Raw genomic sequence first — 21,908 nt, 5'->3', positions numbered from 1 at the left:
AAAAGAAAATTCTTAAAATGATTTATTAAGATAATTATAAGACTTACTTATGTGTTGTATGAAAATGATTTATTTAATAACTAGAGCATGATTTATATGGCGAGATTTATAGATTTGAAGAGGATTCAACATGGTTTGTAATGGAATGAATGAGATATTGACTTGAGTGGTCCTTTGAAATACTTTAATATTAGCATTTGCGTGTTGAAAATAATACCATGTATTGCCAACATGATGGTCCCTATCAATTGGAAATTGACTATAATTATTTGGCTGTATAATAAAAACAAATAGAAAAGAATATAAGTGAATTTACTTAAATTAGGTTCAACACTTATTATTGTTTTACCATGGGTTGGGATGAGTAAACAATTTCAAGAAATTAAATACACAATATTTAAGTTATTTATAATTGAATTTTGTTTATTTTTTAAATAATTTATTAGGATGTTAAAATATCTTAAATTTCACTTTTTTTCTTGGATAATACAATTTAATTTCTATTTTAAGCTAAAGTCAACTCCACCCTTAATAAGAGTTGACTTTGCTTGAACTCTAATTCAAGACAATTTGTTTTAATTTTAGTCTGGACTGAATCGGCTCGATATTCAACCGAACCAGCTAGGTTTGACTTTTGGTCTGGAACAACTCGACTTGACTTTAGTTTATACCTAGTAGGCTTGACCTTTAGTTTATGCCTAATCGGTTTGACCTTTGATTTATACTGAAATGACTCGATCTTCATGTTATGACAAATCAACACAAGCCAATGTGACTCAACCTTCAGTCTGAATGACTTGGGTCGACTTTTGGCTTGGGCCCATTATGCTCGACCATTGGCACATGCCTAGTTGATCAATCTTTTAGCTTTGACCAAAGATCATGTCAAGTCAATCCAAACTCACAGTTGAGTCGACTCACGCTAAACACTGAAATTATTCGCTCCGAGTTGAAGGTTAATATGGATCAACTTTTTAGACTTGTAAACATTTTTCATCCTTACCGATAAGAAATTCTAACTTGTAAAATTTCAATTTCTCGTATTTTTTTAGTAAATTTTAAATTCCATTATTTAAGTTACCTGACGTACCTTCTTAAAATTCTTCAAATTTAAATTCTTTTTAATTTTTTTTATCGAAGTAAGTCATTTTAGTAAAAAAAATTTTAAAAAAATTCATCCAAATACAACATTAACGTATTTGCACAACGAAAGGCAAAATGGGTGAAGATGAGGAAGATATCTGGTAATTGGACATAATCGAGTGCAACATGACCATAGATTAATACCAAAACTGAAACTCAAAATCCATGAGCATGTGACACAAGTTTCACATCCTTCACACTTGCGGATAAGGTACAATTAGCACCATTCCATTCGCGCATACAAAAACAACCTCATTCATTTCCGCGTCAGCTTTTACAAAAGGTGAAAATTGTTACACAATTCTCACATGAACTCCCCAAAGTTTTTAACAATATTTTGCGTTTATAATTTCTCGAGAGGTTCAAGACAACATAGGCTGAGATAATAAAAATGGTATAAAAATTTATTTTCAATAATCTCACTTGTTTGATTTTATCCTATCCTAACACATTTGTTTGCTTAATATGCTAAATGGATAGTAATCCACAACTTTTAACACTTAAATTTTCTGATTTAAACCTCAACAATCATCATCACATTAATAATAAATCCACAATTTTGAACATTTAAATTTTCTGATTTAAAACTCAAAAATCATCATCACATTAATAATATTTCTCTCCTCACTATAATCTCAAAATGGTATCACAGAAGCATGACTTTTGAAGCATGATGTGTGATTTTGCCGTGTTTTCTCTCCAGCTTTATTTCGAATAAATTTACATTCCGTATTTTGAGAGATCAATGTTAAATTAAGAAAAAATACGTGTTTTCAATTGTTAATTAAAACCGTCTACGTCAACACAGCTTATATTTCAAAATTTGTATGTTCACGTACTCATGCACTTATGAAATAACTTGGCGATCTCCAGCTAAAGAGAAGATAACCTATAAGTTCATGATTGGTTTTAAAAATTGCTTTTCACTTTCATCTATTGCTTTTATAAATAATTACAAAAAATCACATTATTTTATTTCGTATTCTAATATAAGTTGTTAAAACAAATAGTTCTCCCAATAGTATAGACACAAGCTTTTAATTTATAAGCAAATTAATAACAAGTTTAAGTTCTAAGTTCATACTTCCAGGAATGAAACCTATTCAGTAAAAACTAAACACCCTCACCAATGTCCCCTCTCCAGCTACAAGAAAAAACATGCATCCCAAAATGAGCACATCACCAAAACGCAAAAACAATAAAACACTACATAAAAAAAGACACGATCAAGCCTTTAATCCTAAATTACCTGCAACAAACAAAAAATTTTCAACCATATCAAGCGATTGAAACCTAATCCTGTGGACAAGGTCAATACTCGAAAGCCATCAATACTAAATACCAAAATCTTGATACATCAACATCTTAATTTGTAATATGAAAATGACACAATGAAGAGTGTACAGGTAATTTGGTGTATTGCTTACGAAACACAGCCTCAGCATGCCCACGTTTCAAGTCCTTAACGGACGGGCCATTCACAGTTGTTTAACACTTCAATCAAATGATGCTCGCTGATCTAACCTAAAGCTCAAGGACCTACTGTCCCATGTTAGGGGGTGGCGGAGGAAGACGGACACCCTGATTTTGCATTGGTTGGGCAGGAAAACCTTGTGGAGGAGGCATTGATGGAGGTCTAGTACCCATGTTGAAACCCGATGTCCCACTTCCAATAGGGGGTGGGGGTGGGACAGATGGCATTCCACTAGAAGGTGCAGCTCTAGGACCGTTAGCTGCTGCCATAGGAGGAGGAGGTGGCATGGTTCCCGGCATTGGAGGTGGAGGAGCTCTAGGAGGATTTGCCATAGGTGCACCAGGAGGTAGCCCTTGTGGGGGAGGTGGAGGTGGGGGTAGTGGAGCTTGAGGTGGCGGAGGCAAAGGCCTTGGTGGAACACCCGATGTTGCTGTGCCATTGGCTGCAGATGGAGGCTGCGGTTTGTTTGCCTCCGGTGGCTTGGTTTTAAAATACAATTGCAACTACAGACAAGTATCAATTGAGGTCATCAGTGGCAGATGGGGAAAATTTAAAATCAATAAAGCACACAGCGTAAAGAAAAAACATCAAGAAACGAAATCAAGAAAGAACAAAGGAAATTCCCAACCTAGTTCTACCGCTGCTGAATGCTTGAATAATTGTATTGATAGTTTACAAGGGCAAAGAATTAAAATAAAATGATTCTCTTGAATCAGCCTTGTGTTTGGATGTCTAGGGGCAAAGTAAAGGTTTACGCTGATTAATTTAACATTAAAAACAGGTTTTAATCAAAAAGTTTTTAAAAAGAGCAGCTGAAAACTTTTTTTTTTTTTATTTCTTCAGAGCAAACTTTTATCAAACAAGCTGCAAGCCAATCCAAACGTAAAATTAAAAGTACACTCTTCTCACGGCCTGTACAAGTCTACAACTACACATCTTGCATGGAGTTTTACTGTCCCTTTCTTGTAAAATTAAAAGCTACCTTAAGTTCATCTTTAGTTAAATTTTTAAAATAAGTTTTTTCTTTGATTTTTGCCTGGATCACAACATACACAAGGCATTGCTTAGATCAAGATTACCATCACAGACAGACAAGAGTAGCACATGAACTAACCGTGAACATCTTTGAGTCCGGATCCCAGTGCGAGAAAAACTTTGGAGTGGACTTATCGATCTCCGTGCTGGGCACCTGAAAATGTAGCTTAATGAGCACAAAGCAATTTTCTACAACAACAAAAGAAAAAAACACACAGCCAAAATCAAATATACAACAAAAATACGAAAGTACCTTGAATGCAATTATTTCATACGGTTCAGCTGCAAACAGAAGGTACTGATATCTTTTATCAAAGGGTTGCACCCTCTGCAAGAGAAAAAACGGAAATATTAAATTATTGACAACAATTTGAGAGAAAGCATTGAACAAAATCACCAGAATTGACCTGTTCGTAGGAGGACATAAACCGGTGTCTCGGCTTGGCAAGGTCTTCGATCTCGGGATATTCAATCTGCGTCATCAAATAATTAAAAACACACACAATATTGTTAATTTATCAGACAATGTTCAAAAAAAAAAAAAAAACAGAGCGAATTATGCATAAATATAAAAAAAAAGAACCTGGAACAGGAGAGATCTTTGCTTGGTCTCAGGATCATACTGCTTGGTCACACGGTACCCAGGGCGTCCAATCTTAACTGCAAAAAAGGCACACGAAATGTTTGTTGAATTTAGCGAACGACGAAAAGGGGTAAAAGAGGGAAAAAGAGAGAAGAGGCACCTGTTTTGCGAAGGGTGACTTTGCGCTTGTGGGGTTGGGGCTGGGCGGGTGCGTCCTTGGCCTCGCGAGCAGCACGTTTGGCCAAGTTGGTCTGGTGGCGCTTGCCCTGAGTGTGGGCCAGGTAGTTGCCCTCGTTGTTGTGGAGAGTGAGACACAGTTTGCACTCGTAGCTACCGAGGTGGTTCCGCATGAAATACGGGTCCTTCGCTAGGTCTATCGTCTCCAGAGCCAGTCGCCGGAGACGCTCTCGCCGGTCGATGGCTTCGTTCTGCGCCGACGCGGCGCCTCCGCTCCCGGGCTTCGATCCCCATTCTCGATCCATCTCCAACACCACTTACCAATGATAATTACCGCCACACATGCTTTTGGGGATCATTGTTATTCTGTTCCCTCCCTTTTGGGCTTTTGGGCTCTTGGGCCATTCTTTCACGCCTAGCCCATTCTTCATTTCAGTTTTCTTACTCCTTAACTGGTTGTATTTTTATTTACTACACTCAGGTCTGTATCATTTTTTATTTTTACGTGTTTGTCACGATTTGATTTTAAATAGCTAAAAGCTAAAAAGTTATTACAATAAAAAAGCTATATATATATATATATATATATATTATGAATATACTAACCAATTAAAGTTTTATTTATTTCAATTAACTAAATCAAGTATAGAATTTTTATATTGAGAAAAATTAAGTAACGTTATCAAATATAAAACAAGTGACATCAATGTTGTTGTTATTTTTTATTTTAAAGGAACTAATACTAACTAGATATGAACAAATTAACGAATGTATGAATCCGTATATTATTTATTTGTGTATAAATTAAAAATAGTATTATAAGAAAGGTTCGTTGGTATTTTTATATAAAAATTAAACACTAAAATTAAGTTTATAATATATTATTTTAGCACTCCAAAAATTATTCGTAAAGATGTACCAATGGATATAAAAATGGTAGTTAAAAAAAACAGATAAAATTAATTGCATTAAATCAATATTTGAAATAGTTAATACATAATAAATAAATGGTATACCAAAGCACGTAACTTTACGTTGATTTAAAACACTAAACATATTTGTTTCAGATAAATTTATAATGTACGAGCCTTGTACTTCATATACAAAAGCTTTGGATTTGGGGAAAAAATCTGAATTTGTCGTCAGTTAAATATACTATTTGGAATTGGTCAAAGTTCTGAATCTGTCAAGTGTTTTGAAAAATTCTGTAAAATATTTATATATTATACGAATATTTGAATAAACGTAAAATTAAGTTAATCAGAAAGTATGAACTAAAAACGTTTAGTTTAGATTATCGATTTCAAGGAATAGTTTAATTAGTAATATTACGCGTATAAAAGAATAAAATTATCTATAACAATATATAAAGGGGATTCCCCTTTTTGTGTCCACTTTTTAAAATACCGATTTTACCCTTTAAATATAACAATTTATTAAATTTTTTAAAATTGACCGTTACTTTTACAAAAATTTTATAAAATCAGATGTCTCTGCTTCTTCTTTATTTATTAATGGTTATTCTTTTATCTGTTCTGATATATTTCACTTTATTTTTAATAAATATAATTTTAATATATATATATATATATATATATATATATATTAACTTAATAACATTATCATATTATCACCTACTAATATAATATCACGTATATTTAAAAAATATATACACACATGCGCGATAGGGCCTGTGTTACGCCAGTAGAAGTAAAGAGATTAGTGTAGTGGAGCATAAATAAAGAAGAAGAAAAAAACTTAGGAATTAAGTAAAAAGAAAAGTGAAGAAGTGGTGGCGGAAAGAAAAGAGGTTTTGTTTTGGAAGCAAAAAAATAGCCGCACCTTCAGTTTTGGCATGTTATTCGGTAGAAGGTGGTGGCGGAGAATTGGAGGGAATATCCATTGACCCAGAGATCTAGCTTCAATCATCCTGCAAAACCAAAACAAAAAATCCTTTGGCTTCGATCTGTGAGTTTTTTTGGTTTTCTTTTTCTCTATCGTCAGATCTGCAGAGTCTTCTTCCAACGACGCCATTATTATTCCTTGTCATCTCCCAAGTGCCGAATCATGTCTAACAGAAACGAATATTCTTCATTACCCATTAGCTCCTATGTAGAATTGCAGCGTCAGAACGAGTCATCAAAATCCTTGCGCATTCCTTCTTTTGACGAAACCGAGGTGTATTTGGGATCCAAGATCGAAGACAGCGAGGACGACGAATACATGGAACCGGACATCGATAATTACCCCCTTGTTATGGTGGGGTCCAATAAAGGGTCTGGGATACCAGGGGCTGTTTTCAATTTAACAACAACAGTTATTGGGGCAGGGATCATGGCTCTCCCTGCCACTATGAAAGTTCTAGGATTGGTTTTGGGGATTATTTTGATAATTCTTATGGGGATTTTGTCTGAAATTAGCGTGGAATTGTTGGTGAGGTTTTCTGTTTTGTGTAATGCATCGTCTTATGGGGAGGTTGTTCAGCACGCAATGGGAAAGCCTGTGAGGATTCTGTCTGAAATCTGCATTATTGTGAACAATGCCGGTGTTTTGGTGGTTTATTTGATAATCATGGGGGATGTTATGTCTGGTTCCTCTCACCATATGGGGGTTTTTGATCAGTTAATGGGGAATGGGGCGTGGGATCAAAGGAAGATCGTGGTTTTAGTTGTCATGGTGGTTTTCCTTGCTCCCCTTTGTTCACTTGACAAGATTGATTCATTGAGCTTGACCTCTGCTGCATCCGTGGCTCTTGCTGTTTTGTTTGTGGTTGTTGCTTTTACAGTTGCTTTCATCAAGCTCGTGGAAGGAAAAATCGATTCTCCCAGAATGGCTCCTGATCTAAGCTCCAAAACTGCAATTTTGGATTTTCTTGTTGCGATACCCATCATGACCAATGCATTTGTTTGCCAGTTTAATGTGCAGCCTATATATAATGAGCTTGAACAACGGTCTCCTCAGAAGATGAACACGGTTGGGAGGTACACCACAGTTTTGTGCATCATAGTTTATGCTTCCACTTCCATATCCGGTTACCTGCTCTTTGGGAAAGACACAGAGGCTGATGTGCTGACTAATTTTGATAAGGATCTTGGAATTCGGTATAGCTCTGTCTTGAACTATGTTGTCCGGATTGGCTACATTCTTCATTTGATACTTGTTTTCCCTGTTATTCATTTCTCACTGCGCCAAACAGTGGATGCATTATTGTTTGAAGGATCACCTCCTCTTTCAGAAAGCAAGAAGAGATCTTTGGGTTTGACTGCGGTTCTGTTGGTCCTCATATATATTGGGTCTACTATGATTCCAAACATCTGGACAGCTTTTAAGTTCACTGGGGCAACCACTGCTGTTTCATTGGGTTTTATATTTCCTTCTCTTATTTCATTGAGACTGAGACATCTGGGTGATCTAAGCAACGGGGAATGGGTTTTATCATGGCTGATGTTGGTGTTAGCCGTGACTGTTAGCATAGTAGGAGTTGTTAGCAATGTCTATAGCCTTGAGAGTAACTCTTAGCGACACAATTTGGTTTCTTCTTTACAGGAATCATGTGGTGATTTAAAGTAGACAGCATTTTGTTCATTGGCTCTTCTGCAATGTGATTCAGACAGCAGAAGATGGGGTGCAGGATTGTTTTTGTAATGTGGGAAAAAGGATTTTTGCCCCGGCTATGATATATATAGGGTATGAGATGCACATAAACCTTCGAAATGTCCTCCAATTTTGAGGACTGATGGCCAATTGGTTCAGGACGAGAGGACTGTGGCTGATCAGTTTGCCGCAGTATGTATACAGTTCTGATCTTTATGGCAGTATTATCTTCTTCTTTCTTCTTTTTTTTTCATTCATTTTACACAAGGTTGATGTTGTAACATTTTGTAGTAGATTCTGCAATTGCTTATCTGACACATTCCACGTTTTATTTTCATTTTCTGCTAGACAATTTCTGTTTTAGTTGCTTCACGTGTAGGCTTGTTATAAAATGGTTCTGGGAATCAAGTAAAGAACCTTGCACACACCACACCATAAATGAGACACACATTGCAACTCCTCATTGCATAATAATCATGCACAAGAGTAACATTATGTCTGTATCACATTCAAAGTAGAATGCAGATAACTTGTTAAACAAAAGCCTGAATTTGAGCATAAATTTGCTCTCAAATGAAGTTGTCGTTGCTTTTTTTGGCATGAAAATATTGCTGCAGCATTTTTGTTTTCTTGGAGACTGAACCATCTATCTCAGCAAACACAGATTGATCCTTATCTGATCCATAAAAGGTAGCTTCGGCCTAATAAATTCCATTTTAGTATCTATTGTGTTATAAACAATGGCGGACCTTGGTTGGCCAAAAGGAAGCCATGGCTCTCCAAGCTTTTAATTATATATATATATATAATTTATATTATTTTTATTAAGTTATATATATTTTTATTGTTTAAAAAATAAAATAAAAATTAATTTGATGGATTAATAACTGGATTAAAGAGATTAAGGTTTTATATCTGGTTATAAGATTTATCCACAAAAAGTCATAAAAAGGTATGAAATAAAAGAAAGATAGATTAGGAAAAATAAATTAGAGAACAAAGATGACAAATATGCATACTCACACAATCACATCAATAAGTATCTTAATATGATATATTTATATTAGATTTATGATTTTTTCATTATGATATTTCTCCAAAATTAAGTTTTTCCAAATTAGTATGAACCCTAACTATGATTTTAGGAATTTTTTGTAAGAAATTGACATGAACCCTAATTATATTTTCTCAAATTAGTATAACCCAACATTATAAAATGTTGATATTTTGTATTTTCAACTGCATATAATAAATTAGTTGAATACTCTTGAATTGAAATAAAAATTAGAATACCCATTTATGTGAATTCAAAAAATTAAGAAAATTAAAAATTGAAAAATTTGAATTGTATGATTTAAATAAAGAAAATAATTTTTTTAATTAAAAAAATTATATATAAAATATCTAATTTACACCCTACATATTTTTTCAAGTTTCGCAACTGGTTATAAATATTATACTGTGTTAATTTTATACATAAACACGAGTGATGACTTTATTTTCAGATGAATAAAGTACAGTCTCATAGTAAAACTGATATCACTTTAGTCCAAAAACAAGATATCAACATTTTAATCGACCAAGAGTGTATTTAATAACGTCAGTAAGCTGATTAACTTATTTAACTAATTCATAAAAATACTTGATAGATGATTACTTCACCCACATAAATATATTTGATAATATGTTTAAAGTAAATGTAACTGTTTTTTAATTAATGGTTGCATTATTTTTCTTATTTGTTTGGGAACTTTTTAATAAAAAAGAAAAATCAACGAGAAACGTAACTTAAAATAAGAAATAAAAAAAATCAAACTTTTTAAAAATAAAAGATTTGATTAATACTTGTTACGCAAATGTTAAAATAAGAATAAAAAGTTATGAAAATTTATTTATTTAAAATTATAATAATTATATTTTTTAAAAGCCCAAATTTCAATTGTATAATTGTGTTTTTTATTATTATTTTACATTTATCAACTAGTCTACAAAAAATATTAATTAATTTAACAAACTTCATAATGTTATTATTAAATTTTACTTCTAAATTGGGATTTATTACTTTAATCTATTTTCCTGAGACACAAGAAGTAAGTAACTTATGAGTTCGGATTGGAAGAGTGATGAAAACAATAAGTGGAATAATTCACGTATTTTTCAAACGAGTGGTGATGATACGTTGATATCTTTAAAGATAAAATAATATCCATATTATAATCTAAAATAATAATATTTTTGATTAAATATATTATTTTCTATTTAAAATTTTAATATATATATATATATATATATATATATAAATATATATATATATATATATATATATATATATATATATATATATATATATATATATATATATATATATATATATATATATATATATATATATATATATATATATATTATTTATAGGATTTCTTTTTTTGTGTCCACTTTTCAAAATACCGATTTTACCCTTTAAATATAATAATTTATTATCTTTTTAAAAATTGACCATTATTTTTACAAATTTTTTATAAAATCATATGTCTTTGCTTCTTTTTTTCTTTATTTATCAATGGTTATTTTTTTATCTGTTCTAATATATTTCACTTTATTTAAATAAATGTTAACTTAATAACATTATAATATTATCACCTACTAATATAATATCATACATATTTAAAAAATGCATACACACATGCCTATTCTATGTTACGCTAGTATTAATGAAAAGGATTCTCATATTAATGTATTTTTCTTTTAAAGAATATTAAAGTATTATTTTTCTTTTTCAATCCGTCTAAAATGGGATAAGTTTATTTTCGTTTGTAAGATCATGTATATGCACTACCATTTTCCTTTCCCTTAAAAGTTAAAAGGTTAATTGTAAATAGGTGGAATCTACTACACATAGTAAATATTCAACCAAATTATACAAATACTTTGTCTTTTATGTTTCATTTAATTTCATCCCTTATTATTTTTAAACATACATTTTTCTTTAAAATGTCTTAACTTAAACTTTCATAAGGGTATTCAACAATAATATATAATTTTCACTCGTTAAAAAGTAGTTTATTACCGATTAAAGTTTTTATATTGGACAAAGAAGTAAGATTTTGAAAAGAAAAAACTTGTGATTAATGTTCAAATATCGATGACACATGTAATGCAATAAGATAAAGATATTGAGCAGAAGTTGTGATTGGTTGGTGTACGAATTTCGATAGCACATCGAGTCTTCTCTTTTTAAGTGCAGTAACATGTAACATGCTGTGCATCTTCATACCATTAATGTTGTGACAGTGAGCATCACTTCTTAACCATGTTTTCAAAGACGAGTTCTCAGTTCTGACACTGCATAACTCACATGGTCCACATTTTACACCCATCAATACATCACTCTAAGGTCATGGTTTCATCATACAAAACTAAATTTAGATAGAATAAACAAGACAAAGTAGTAGATCTAGATTTCACTTCTGTTAGGTTCTTACGATTTTAATCTAAAATATAATAACATATTGAATTTGTTGAGATTTTACTTCTTGGTACGCGTCAAATTTACCGAATGAAATGTTAGATCAATTATATAAGATATTAATATTATTTTTAATTTAAAATTTTAAGATAATAAATTTATAAATTTTTATTTTTATATAGTATTTTAATTTTTTATTTTTAATTGATATAGAACATAGATTCACACTTGAATTCCTAACTTTCTCAAGTTTTTAATGTTATTTCTATGGCTTTTCATAAAATTTATGTTTGCACCTAAAATTAGTTAGATTGATTATTAAATTTGAGTGATATATAGTTATGTTTAATCCCCTGTGAGATCTAAAACTTCATTAATTTATACCTTTGCATTTAATTCCTGCACTGTTTTCGCTGTTGTCTGCATCACAACCTCCAAATTCAACGAATTTTTATATGACAAATAAATACTTATTATGATTTTTTATGTTGCGATCTAACTGTATATTACTATAATAATAAGCTTGTTCACTCTTATAATAATTATTTCAAATATTATGTTTATGATAATTTTGTATTGATGGAGAGTGCACAGCATAAAAACTCATTTTTTTTAATAAATAAGAAAATAATAAAAGTCTAACTAAAAATGAGCTAAATTTATACCAATAGAGACCTAAAAATTAGTAGTGTAATTGAGGGTATCATCATTTTTACTTGGATTTAATTTTATTATTATTATTATTATTATTATTATATAATATTACTCACATGGGAATAGTGATGCAATCGTTTATTTGTGCTCGTGAACCTGAAATTGCATGGATCCAAAATATAATCAATAGAAGCATGTTCTCTTCGTAAAGGCAAAATAAAAGACAACACAACCATTGGATAGTGTCTGAATCATGTATATGGAAAACAAAACAAATTCCATCAACTTTTAAAATATTATTTGATTGAACAATAGTAAAAGAACCATAAATAATTTTTTTAAGAGACCTCAACTCTAATCTGTCGGTTACATCGAATGTTATATTTTTATAAAACAAAACCATTTTAAATTCTATAACCATTATGATTAATTACAATAAAGGTCATTAAGAGCTTCTGTTCATGGGAGAAAGAAAGAAAAAAAGAAAAAAAATAAAAAATAATTTTTCATTATAATTGTTCAGGCACGATAAGAAGAAATGAAGCTACATGACTATGATAAGCGTAGATGTAAAATCAAAGTCAATACAACTTACAAGTCAATTTGGACATGGATAAGTATTTTCCCGAGTTTTTTTGTCTTTATATTTTAAGTGTTTCAAGAAAAAAAAAACTAGGCTAGGAAGAAAAAGTTAATATATATTATTTTAAATACTTTTTTAATAAAAGTACGTCAATTAATTCAAACTATTTTTTAAAAATAATTTACGCATCTTTCAAGTGCGAAGAATCTTGTAGAAAAAACATGATTTTTTTTAAAGGATCTTATAAATAAAAATAAATGGAGTATTAATTTTGGGCGTAGCACTTGGGACAAGGTTCATATGAATACAGAAATGATTACTTTCTTTTTCATAGTTGAAAAGTCACCTCAGACTTTTGATCAATTTGTCTGTTCTTTCTTTTTAAAAAATATAAATAAAAAATGGTGTGCTAAAAAACAAAAACTCTTCTTCACCCCTTGAACCCGGTGTTGATTGAGTGAGATCAATAGTCTTTAATCCAACTCAAATCTACAAAACGCATAGTTTGAAACCTCTTATTCCCAACTTTGCTACGAACAGAGTACACCAAAACGAGTTGTGGGTCGTTAATTGGTCGTGGACATCGTCGAAGCCATGATTGTCGGCATAGGTTGTCCACATGAAAACCCTTTGGTCTCACCATTCAAAGTGTGATGAGTGATGACGCTTTCGCCTTATTCAAGGGGAAACAGTGAACATGGCTTACATGCCCCACATGCCCACATACTATTACCGTCTCAACATTCAACACCAAAGTTTCTATTAGTTTATAAAAAAAAAAAATTGCATCAACTTATACTATAAATTTGTTAAAATCATTTTGTAAAATAAAATTTATGTCTACTTATATTATATAAATTTGTTTTATTTTTAGTTGATGTAGAATTTCCAACACACGAATGAATCTAAATCTCACATCGATTAGAAATAAGAAAATAGAGTATTATATAAGAATAAAAATCTATAAACTCATTATCTTAATATTTTGAATTGAGAGTGATATCAATGTCTTATATGGTTGAACTTAAGTTGTATTGATATTTGTTCTCTCCGATACAACCTCTTCCTCTGAAAACCTAACAAATAGATATAAAATTCAAACTCATGATCTGATACCACAAATGAACTTTAAACTCTAAACTCCAAATAACTAACTTGTAAAGATTATTAACATGACAATAGTAATTTTTTTTCCTATTAGCACATTCCAACTCAAAACTCAAACCGGTAACGGGTGGGTTTACCATCTTTGGCTTCTACTGTATGTATAAAAACGAAGGTGGATGGAAGGGATGCATATTATACAGAAGCGTGGTCCACGAGTTCTTTGAACTGAGAAGCAAAGAGAGAGATGGATTGGTTCTCGTGGCTTTCGAAAACTGGGCTTGAGCCATCTCTGGTGTACGAGTATGGCCTCACTTTCGCTCACAACGAGCTTGAAGAAGATGACATGTTTTACTTCAACCACGAGTTTCTCCAAAGCATGGGAATCTCCATAGCAAAGCACAGGCTAGAGATCCTCAAGCACGCCAGAAAAGAGAAGGGAAAGAGCCCACGCGCGGTGGCAAAGCTCGTGGTGGCAATCAAGAGGACGAAGAAGAACTTGGCTGACTATGTGAGGACGCTGATGCACAGAGAAGAATCATCATCAGCGCTTGTGGTGGTGCCACCACCAAGGTCTAGGAATGGTTTAGGGACACGGTGGAAGATTGCAACGATGAAGAGGAGCAAAAAGTTGGTGGTGGCCAAGCAAGAGCCACTCTTTCTAACAAATGGAAGCCCCACTGTGGTTCCGGCTCATCCTGTTCTTGAGGGTTTTTCTAGTCCTGTGGTGTATCATTTCCAGAAGGATAAGATGGACGGTGATGGTGATGATGATGATGGAGATGGGTACTGGTCTGCTGCTGTTGAAGAGATCAAGTGGGATACCATGTTTCAGGATCTAAAGCCTAATTGAAGTTTTCTCTTTTCTTTAGAGAGTTGAATTGAAGGTTCTTTACCTGAGAGATTTTAGTGTTTTGCTTCTTTCAGATCAGGGTAAGTTTTGCACCCTTGTCTGTTCTATAGTGTTCAGCTACTTTCTTTTTCTTGTACTGTTATATATGTTCATTTCCTTTAGATTTGGTAGGGGAAAAGATGCATCAGTTTGAGTCACCATGAGCAGAGAAATATTGAGGTAGATATTTAGCTAGGTTTGTTATACAGCAAGAAGTATATAATTTGTACTCTGAATCATAAGCAGTTAGGCACTGTATTACTCTAATGGTGAGATCAAATTCAAGACTTCTATATCTAATTTCTTTGGTAATTTCTCTGTGTTATCTTTTTCCAATATCAATCACAAAAACGGTGGGCTCATAAATTTTCAAGAACAACACATCAAAGTCATAAATATGCTTTGGATACTTATTTTACCAGATAATTTTGTGTACATCTTCAGTGGCTTGAAGTCTGAGATAGACGAAATGAACCTCCAGCATACAACATTTTATATACTGGTCGCATTCTAATTGTTAAAATCATACTCAAGATGGAACCAAGTCCACAGACACCAGCCAAAACCAGAAAAGTGAACCTGAAGCAATCTGCACCATAGCAGGTGGAGTTTCCTTGCTTTGCAGCTTCTGTATCGTACACGTTTCCCGCAAGAAAAACAGAGAAAATAAGGGCACCAATTGGATTGCCTAGCATCATGAAGCTACTAATAACACCAAAGTGTTTCAGACCAAAAATCTCAGACACAGTTGGAGCCATTATAGAACATTGAACCCCGTAGCAGATACCAAGTAGAGCAGTTGCAGCATATAGAGTGCCGTTCAGAGCAGAAGCATAAAATAAAAATGCTACGATCATGATTATTTGTGAACATGTCATCCAAAATGTTCGAGGTAGTGCGATCAACCTGTCATGTTAATAACCTCATGAGTATAATCTCAAAGCCCCGAACCAAGTAAAAGACAGTCACAAGTTCAAAAATTTCACAACAAAATTCATATTCTGCTAACGTGATAACAAATTCACGATTCATTTCATAAGGAAGAAAATATTGAGGGGCAAGTCCTTACACAACTAGAAAACTACTTCTAATCGATGGAGACGGTTGGAAATAATCCAAATGTTAGTCTAAAACCATCATTTGCATAAAATTGATAAGGTTACCTATAAATCTAATACTTTTGAATTAAAAGTGATGTCAAGTTCTCGTATGAATTGGACTCATCACATTTATATAATCTCTTCTTAATGAATACTCAGAAATAGATCTATCAGTAGTATCAGAGCATGTGACTGGCTTAAACTACACAAGATCATTATACACTTGAGGAAAAATATACCATACGAAAGAAACTCACTTTTAAGGAGGAGATCGTCGAGAATAATCCAAATGAATAAGAAGACTACCTGACAAAGTATTCAGAAACAACACCAGCTCCAAGGCGGCCAATAAATATGCAGAAGCTGAAGACTGACAGTAATATGGTTGTATCTTCTACACCCAATGCAACTCCAATTTGAGCCAAATTATTAAGAACTGTTACTCCTGAGCCAGCCCCAAGAAAATAAGCAAACCAGCAAAGCCAGAAGTCTGCTTTGATGAAAGCTTCACGGAACTTGAAATCATCTCCCCTCTTAGGTCTCCTTTTCTGAACCACTGCTCCCTGTCCTTCTGCAATGAGCATCTCAACATCCGAGACATCACCACTTTCACGAAAACTTTCAAGAATTGCAGCTGACGAAGATGGTGTGAGCAATGGACTTGTCTGCGTTGAAATGTCACTCTCCGAAGCCAAATTATCTGAAGAACCAACCAGTGAAACGTTGCACTTGGAATTAGCAGGATATAGTGTCATTTTTATAGGAATTGCAAGGGGAGCTATCAGAAGTAAAACCATTATGGCAACCAAGATGAAGGTTACAGCATCATTTATAGAAACCACGTCACTCACAATTGTGGTGATAACAAGATAGGAGGCGAGTAAAACACTTGCAACTTGGACAAAAACAAAATGCACATGCACTGAAGAGTCTTCCCCAGAAGGAGTGCAAGGCCGAATGAAGAACATCATAACTAAACATACAGCAGGAAGTCCAACTGTTAGGAGCAAGAGCAATTTAGAAGCAGACCCTTTGAGCACCAAGCTATATATTAAGGTGTATACTTCAGCACTAATCCCTCCATAACCATTGAGAATGCCAGAGATGGTGCCTCTGCTGAGAGGAAAGTTTCTCATGTTGGTGACAAACACTGCTGTTCCAAACCATGCACTGCTGTTAGCGGCAACACATAGGGCAAGGCATATCTGTCAAGTCATCTTATAATCTGGATTTGGACTTAACTCAATCCTAAAAACCCTCACAAAGAGAAACAAACTTATTGCCTCGCTTATATACACCATTTTGATCATATAATTATTGAGAATGAAGTCTCCATCTTCAAGAATGTATCAGAACAAGTGTTAACAATTAACAGATACTATGGCTAGTTACATGATCAAAATAATGTATTTAAGAGAGGGGAAGTTATCAGTGTACGAGTCAAGTCCAAACCCAAATTGTAAGAAGTCACAGAAAAAAAGAGATCAGAAAGTAATATGGACAAATATGTAGGTTTTCTTACTACGACAAATTTGCTGAGATATTACAAATATGGACAAATAAAAAACATAGTACTGATCATGTAAACTCATGCTGATTTTTTAAAAAGTCCAACATATTAACCTTGAAATGTTATAAGGACTTCACTGTTTCAGAAATTAATACTAAAACAGATGATTTCACTTCTTTCATAAATTTACTAAGAAGTCAAAAAAGTCATGTCGAATCTCACAACTTCTGAATACTTCATGAGTTCACTTCACTAACATATTTTTGACTTGTCAAGTTTTGTAATATTTGGACAAATTTAAAAAAAAGAAATAACAATATCTGTGTGTGGAATGGAATGAGGAGCTACCAGGATATAGGGGAGTTGAGAAACAGTTTGTGTAACAGTAAGGAAGATAAGGCCATAACCAAAAAAACAAAGTAGAGAACCAAGGAGAAGGAGAGTCCAAGGAGGGAAGTTGTTGGAGGCAATGCCTGGAAGCAGAGCCATGCTTTCACCAACATCATTGGCCACTCCCAGAATAGTAATCTGTTGCTGGTTCAGAGACAAAACAGATTTGAGGGCAAAAGAATAGAGAGGAAAGTTGAATGGATTTCCAACTGCTATTTGAATCCACACTGCAGCTGCAAGACCCACCCATGGAGGTCTGCTTCCACCTTTCACAACCAGCTTCACCATTTTTCTAGATATGATTATCACAACACTAAGTGTTGGCTAGGATTATATAAAGGTTCGAACTTGGAAGATGAAACTTGCAGGAATTTTTGTTTGGTTCCGACCCACCACCTTCTTTTCTGTGATTCCCATCAATGAAATCACGAAAGGTGAGAATTTAATTACTATCATAAAAAAGTTTGTATCTTTCATCACCTTCTCGTGAATCACCCTTTTACCCGTCAGTGAAACCAAACTGTCCAAACCTAATTGTCTCAATGGACTCACACACACACACACACACACATATATATATATATATATATATATATATATATATATATATATATATATATATATATATATATGTTCTAACTTTGCTCTTCTCTTAGCAGTTAAGGTTTAAAGTTTAAGAAGATGCAAGAGAACCATTTTAAGGAGTAATTTTAGTTATTAGATAAGTTTTTTTTTTTTTTGTGTTTCTAAAGAAAAAAATTAAAAGATAAAATGATTGATGTAAAATGCTTGTAAAAGTTTATATTAAATTTAAATACAATAATTTCACTGTCATTTAAAAAGAAATTCACAGCCCTAAGTAAATATTAGTTCTATAGATATAAGTTTGCAAACTAAAATTTACTCATAACATTTAATATGAGAATGATCATAAATAGAGTACTGAAATACTCATCTCACCCTACTACACCCTACAACCCGTGTTCATATAAATATAATAATTGAATTAAACTTTTCTTAATAAGTAGTTTCAATTGAATCAAATAATCTATTTCGTACATAGCTTCATGAAATATGTAAAGTTCTTGCACGTGATATTTTGATGTTTATGTGTAAATATGACGTAGTTTAAAATTAACTAAAATTTAGAATATATACATGCTAAGAGGTAAAGTTCAAGGAGGTTAATAATAATAATAATAATCTATAATAATATATAAAAAAAAATTGTCAATTTTTTTTTTCAATTTTATTTTTAATTATTATTTTAAAAATTAATTATTTTATAATTAGTATATTTTTACTTTTTTTAAATCTATCATTATTTTAAAAAATTCTTTTTTAACAATTATTTTATTTAATAATTATTTTAAAATTTATTACATATATTTTAAAAATAAATATTATTGATTTTAAATCAAATTTTAATAAAAATTAAAAATTACGAGAATACACGTACGACAATGTCTTTGTCAGTAATAATAATAATAATAATAATAATAATTATATCAAAACCAATGTTGAAAACATATTTAGAAGTACTTAAATACATATTTAATTATTGCATTGCATTATCACAAAGCCTATTTTAGATTATTTTTTATACCAAAATAAAACTTCTATAAATACTTTTGAAAGGAAAAAATTAAATAAAATTTTTTGAAAGTTAAAAGTAATTCCTGTATAAGTTAATTTGTCAGAGATTCTTCTATCATTTTAAATTATTATATTGCATATGTATGAAGAGTTCAGCCTTTTGGAACATATATTAGCCATTTGATCTATGTTTGTCGGTTTAATAAAGGGTTCAGTATTCAGAAATATAATAACTTGGGAAGCTTAATAACAAAAAAAAAAAAAAACTCAATCACAGGTCAAAATATGCTCAACTAAGCATGAGGTAATGTTTATTTATTTTAAATATTATAATGTCTATACAAGTATACACAAAGATACTAACCTAATATTTAAAACTATAAGCAAACATTCTTTTCTCAATTTTTATAAATTTATATAATTTGTTTGTTTTTTTTTTCGTTATTTTATATCACAGTGAGTTGTATTAATATTGTTTTTAATTTCATCTTTTTAAATAAGATATGGAGAAAATATGAGAATTCTTATAAAACACTGTAATAATATCATTTTTTTTTATTTTATTTATATAGATAAGTACATAGTCTATTTCACATATTACTTTACGTGTTAATCTGAATATTAAAAAAAAATCACGTTGTATAAAAATATTTTTTTAATTAATTTATTTTATAACAAGCCAACAAATGTTTTGGAAAGCAACATGCAAATTATCTTCATCATTTTAGTAGTACTTTTGTTATCATCCAGATTTTATGATATAATTTTATTGTACTCTAATTTAGATTTACAAAAATATTTTTAATATAATATTATTTGACAAAATTAAGATTTTTTTTCAGGTAAAAAATAATCTAAGATTATTTTTTTAAGTAAGTAATCAACTAATAAGGAGAATTTTTAAGCTAATGTGTCTAAATTTAAATATTTATTTACATTTAATGATATTTAATCTTAAAATTTAACAACATTATAATAATTGTTTAAAATATTAAATCAATAAATCTGTTTTATTTTATTATATTAATTAAATAATTTATAAAAATTACTTATTTATTTATTTATTCATATTTTTCTTTAACTCAAACCATCTCACTTTCCAATTTTTTTTTCTTTTCTTACTCTTCACTTATTATTTCCCGATTCAAATTACGGATAAAATTTATGATTGTGATTAGAGATGACAGATAAACCCGGTCCCGTGAGCATTGTCCAAACCCGTCCCTGTTTTGACGGGGAATTCCGGCATTGACTGGGTATGGGTATGGGTATGGGGAATCCCCGACTTTTTCAATTGGGTATGGGGATGGGTATGGGGATGTACATATCCCCGCCATATTACCCGTCCCGTTTAAATTAATATTCCTAATTAATTAAATAACCACATATTTATATATATATATATATATATATATATATATATATATATATATTATTTTTTATTTATTCTAATTATTTGGTTTGTCATGAAATTCATTTGCATTTCAATTATATTTTTCATCTTATCATAATCTTTATGTAATTATGTTCAAAATATGTATGTTAATTAAAATTTTTTATGTCTCACATTTGAATATTTCTATTATTTTTTAATATTTTTATTTAATGTATATTTTTCTTTCACATGAAAATGTTTAATACTCTCAATTTAAGTATTTAATAGCACAAACATTCCGTTTAGTAGGTAATATAAAAAAATCATTTACTTATTATTCTTATTATTAGTTTTTGTTTCATTTGAATAACTTTTTTATTTCACTAAAACATTTTTTGTTATTTCTCAACTACTGAATATATATATTGATATTTAAAAAGTTTTCTTAGATCTCTAAGATATTTTTCAACTTATCATACTCTTAATTATACATTTGTTTTCCTTTGTGCGATTTCTTTTAATAGTCTCTCAAATTGTTTGTAAACATTTGTTAATTTTTTCATATTTTTATTTATTATTTATTTTCGTTATGTAAAATACTATTTCGATATATTTTATTTAATTATTTTTTATTTTTTAACTCATTATCAATCATTTTGTAATTTTTTCACTATAATTATATAAATAGCTTTTATTTACTACAATATAAAAATTTAATGTAATTGTCATTAATATTTTTTTATCACCATCCAACATAATTGAAGTTCAAAAGATACAAGATCTCTGTTAAAATTTTATTATTATGATTATTATTTGGTCTTTGTATCATTTTGATTAAGTAATGTATTATAATTTTTATTAGTGTATAAAAAATATATTCATTAGAATTTAAAAGATTGAAGTAAACAAACATTTAAAATATATTTTAATTTGAATATTTGTTTACTTTTATATTTATTTAAAAATATTTTTAAATTTTATCAACTAGGTTTCATTAATGTTTGCAAATTTAATAAATGTGCTGGTTCTCATAAAATTTTATTTGGTATTATAATCTAAAATGTAAATAATTATAATTTATTTTAAACTTTTATTATGATTATTATTTGTTATTTGTGTCATTTTGATCAAATGATGTATTATAACTTTTAGTAGTGTATAAAAAAGAGATTCATTAGAATTTAAAAGATTGAAGTAAACAAACATTTAAAATATATTTTAATTTGAATATT

General features: G+C 30.8%; 4 protein-coding genes across 6 annotated transcripts; 2 read left to right on the top strand and 2 right to left on the bottom strand.

The window, feature by feature from the left end:
- Nucleotides 1–2,458: 2,458 nt before the first annotated feature.
- Nucleotides 2,459–4,757, bottom strand: LOC114182940 (hydroxyproline-rich glycoprotein family protein). 2 transcript variants are annotated; one of them, XM_028069753.2, is made up of 6 exons: nucleotides 4,396–4,753; nucleotides 4,236–4,312; nucleotides 4,060–4,125; nucleotides 3,906–3,980; nucleotides 3,732–3,806; nucleotides 2,459–3,120 (listed from the first exon to the last, which is right to left on the bottom strand). In XM_028069753.2, exons 1-6 carry the CDS (start codon nucleotides 4,715–4,717, stop codon nucleotides 2,683–2,685), a joined length of 1,053 nt encoding a protein of 350 aa, XP_027925554.1. In that variant the 5' UTR covers nucleotides 4,718–4,753; the 3' UTR covers nucleotides 2,459–2,682. The 2 variants fall into 2 exon arrangements, with proteins under 2 accessions (XP_027925554.1, XP_085529141.1); XM_085673015.1 differs by having other exon boundaries at nucleotides 3,732–3,980; nucleotides 4,396–4,757.
- A 1,414-nt stretch (nucleotides 4,758–6,171) lies between these two features.
- On the top strand, nucleotides 6,172–8,343 carry LOC114186355 (Transmembrane amino acid transporter family protein). The gene has a single exon (XM_028074421.2). The coding sequence runs from the start codon at nucleotides 6,480–6,482 to the stop codon at nucleotides 7,929–7,931; it is 1,452 nt and encodes a 483-aa protein (XP_027930222.1). The 5' UTR covers nucleotides 6,172–6,479; the 3' UTR covers nucleotides 7,932–8,343.
- Nucleotides 8,344–13,077: 4,734 nt separating this feature from the next.
- On the bottom strand, nucleotides 13,078–18,234 carry LOC114183068 (Major facilitator superfamily protein). 2 transcript variants are annotated; one of them, XM_085674089.1, is made up of 4 exons: nucleotides 17,664–18,234; nucleotides 16,112–17,010; nucleotides 15,125–15,611; nucleotides 13,078–13,435 (listed from the first exon to the last, which is right to left on the bottom strand). In XM_085674089.1, exons 1-3 carry the CDS (start codon nucleotides 17,991–17,993, stop codon nucleotides 15,146–15,148), a joined length of 1,695 nt encoding a protein of 564 aa, XP_085530215.1. In that variant the 5' UTR covers nucleotides 17,994–18,234; the 3' UTR covers nucleotides 13,078–13,435; nucleotides 15,125–15,145. The 2 variants fall into 2 exon arrangements, with proteins under 2 accessions (XP_085530215.1, XP_027925720.1); XM_028069919.2 differs by lacking the exon at nucleotides 13,078–13,435 and having other exon boundaries at nucleotides 15,091–15,611.
- Nucleotides 13,935–15,017, top strand: LOC114183069 (uncharacterized). The gene has a single exon (XM_028069920.2). The coding sequence runs from the start codon at nucleotides 14,061–14,063 to the stop codon at nucleotides 14,664–14,666; it is 606 nt and encodes a 201-aa protein (XP_027925721.1). The 5' UTR covers nucleotides 13,935–14,060; the 3' UTR covers nucleotides 14,667–15,017.
- Nucleotides 18,235–21,908: the final 3,674 nt, after the last annotated feature.

Source organism: Vigna unguiculata, chromosome 5 (genome assembly GCF_037176805.1).
Source record: "Vigna unguiculata cultivar grain cowpea cultivar isolate G323 ecotype 2 chromosome 5, ASM3717680v1, whole genome shotgun sequence".
Lineage (NCBI taxonomy): Eukaryota > Viridiplantae > Streptophyta > Magnoliopsida > Fabales > Fabaceae > Vigna > Vigna unguiculata.
The sequence above is the reverse complement of the archived record's forward strand: the minus strand, read 5'-3'. Positions and strand labels throughout refer to the sequence as shown.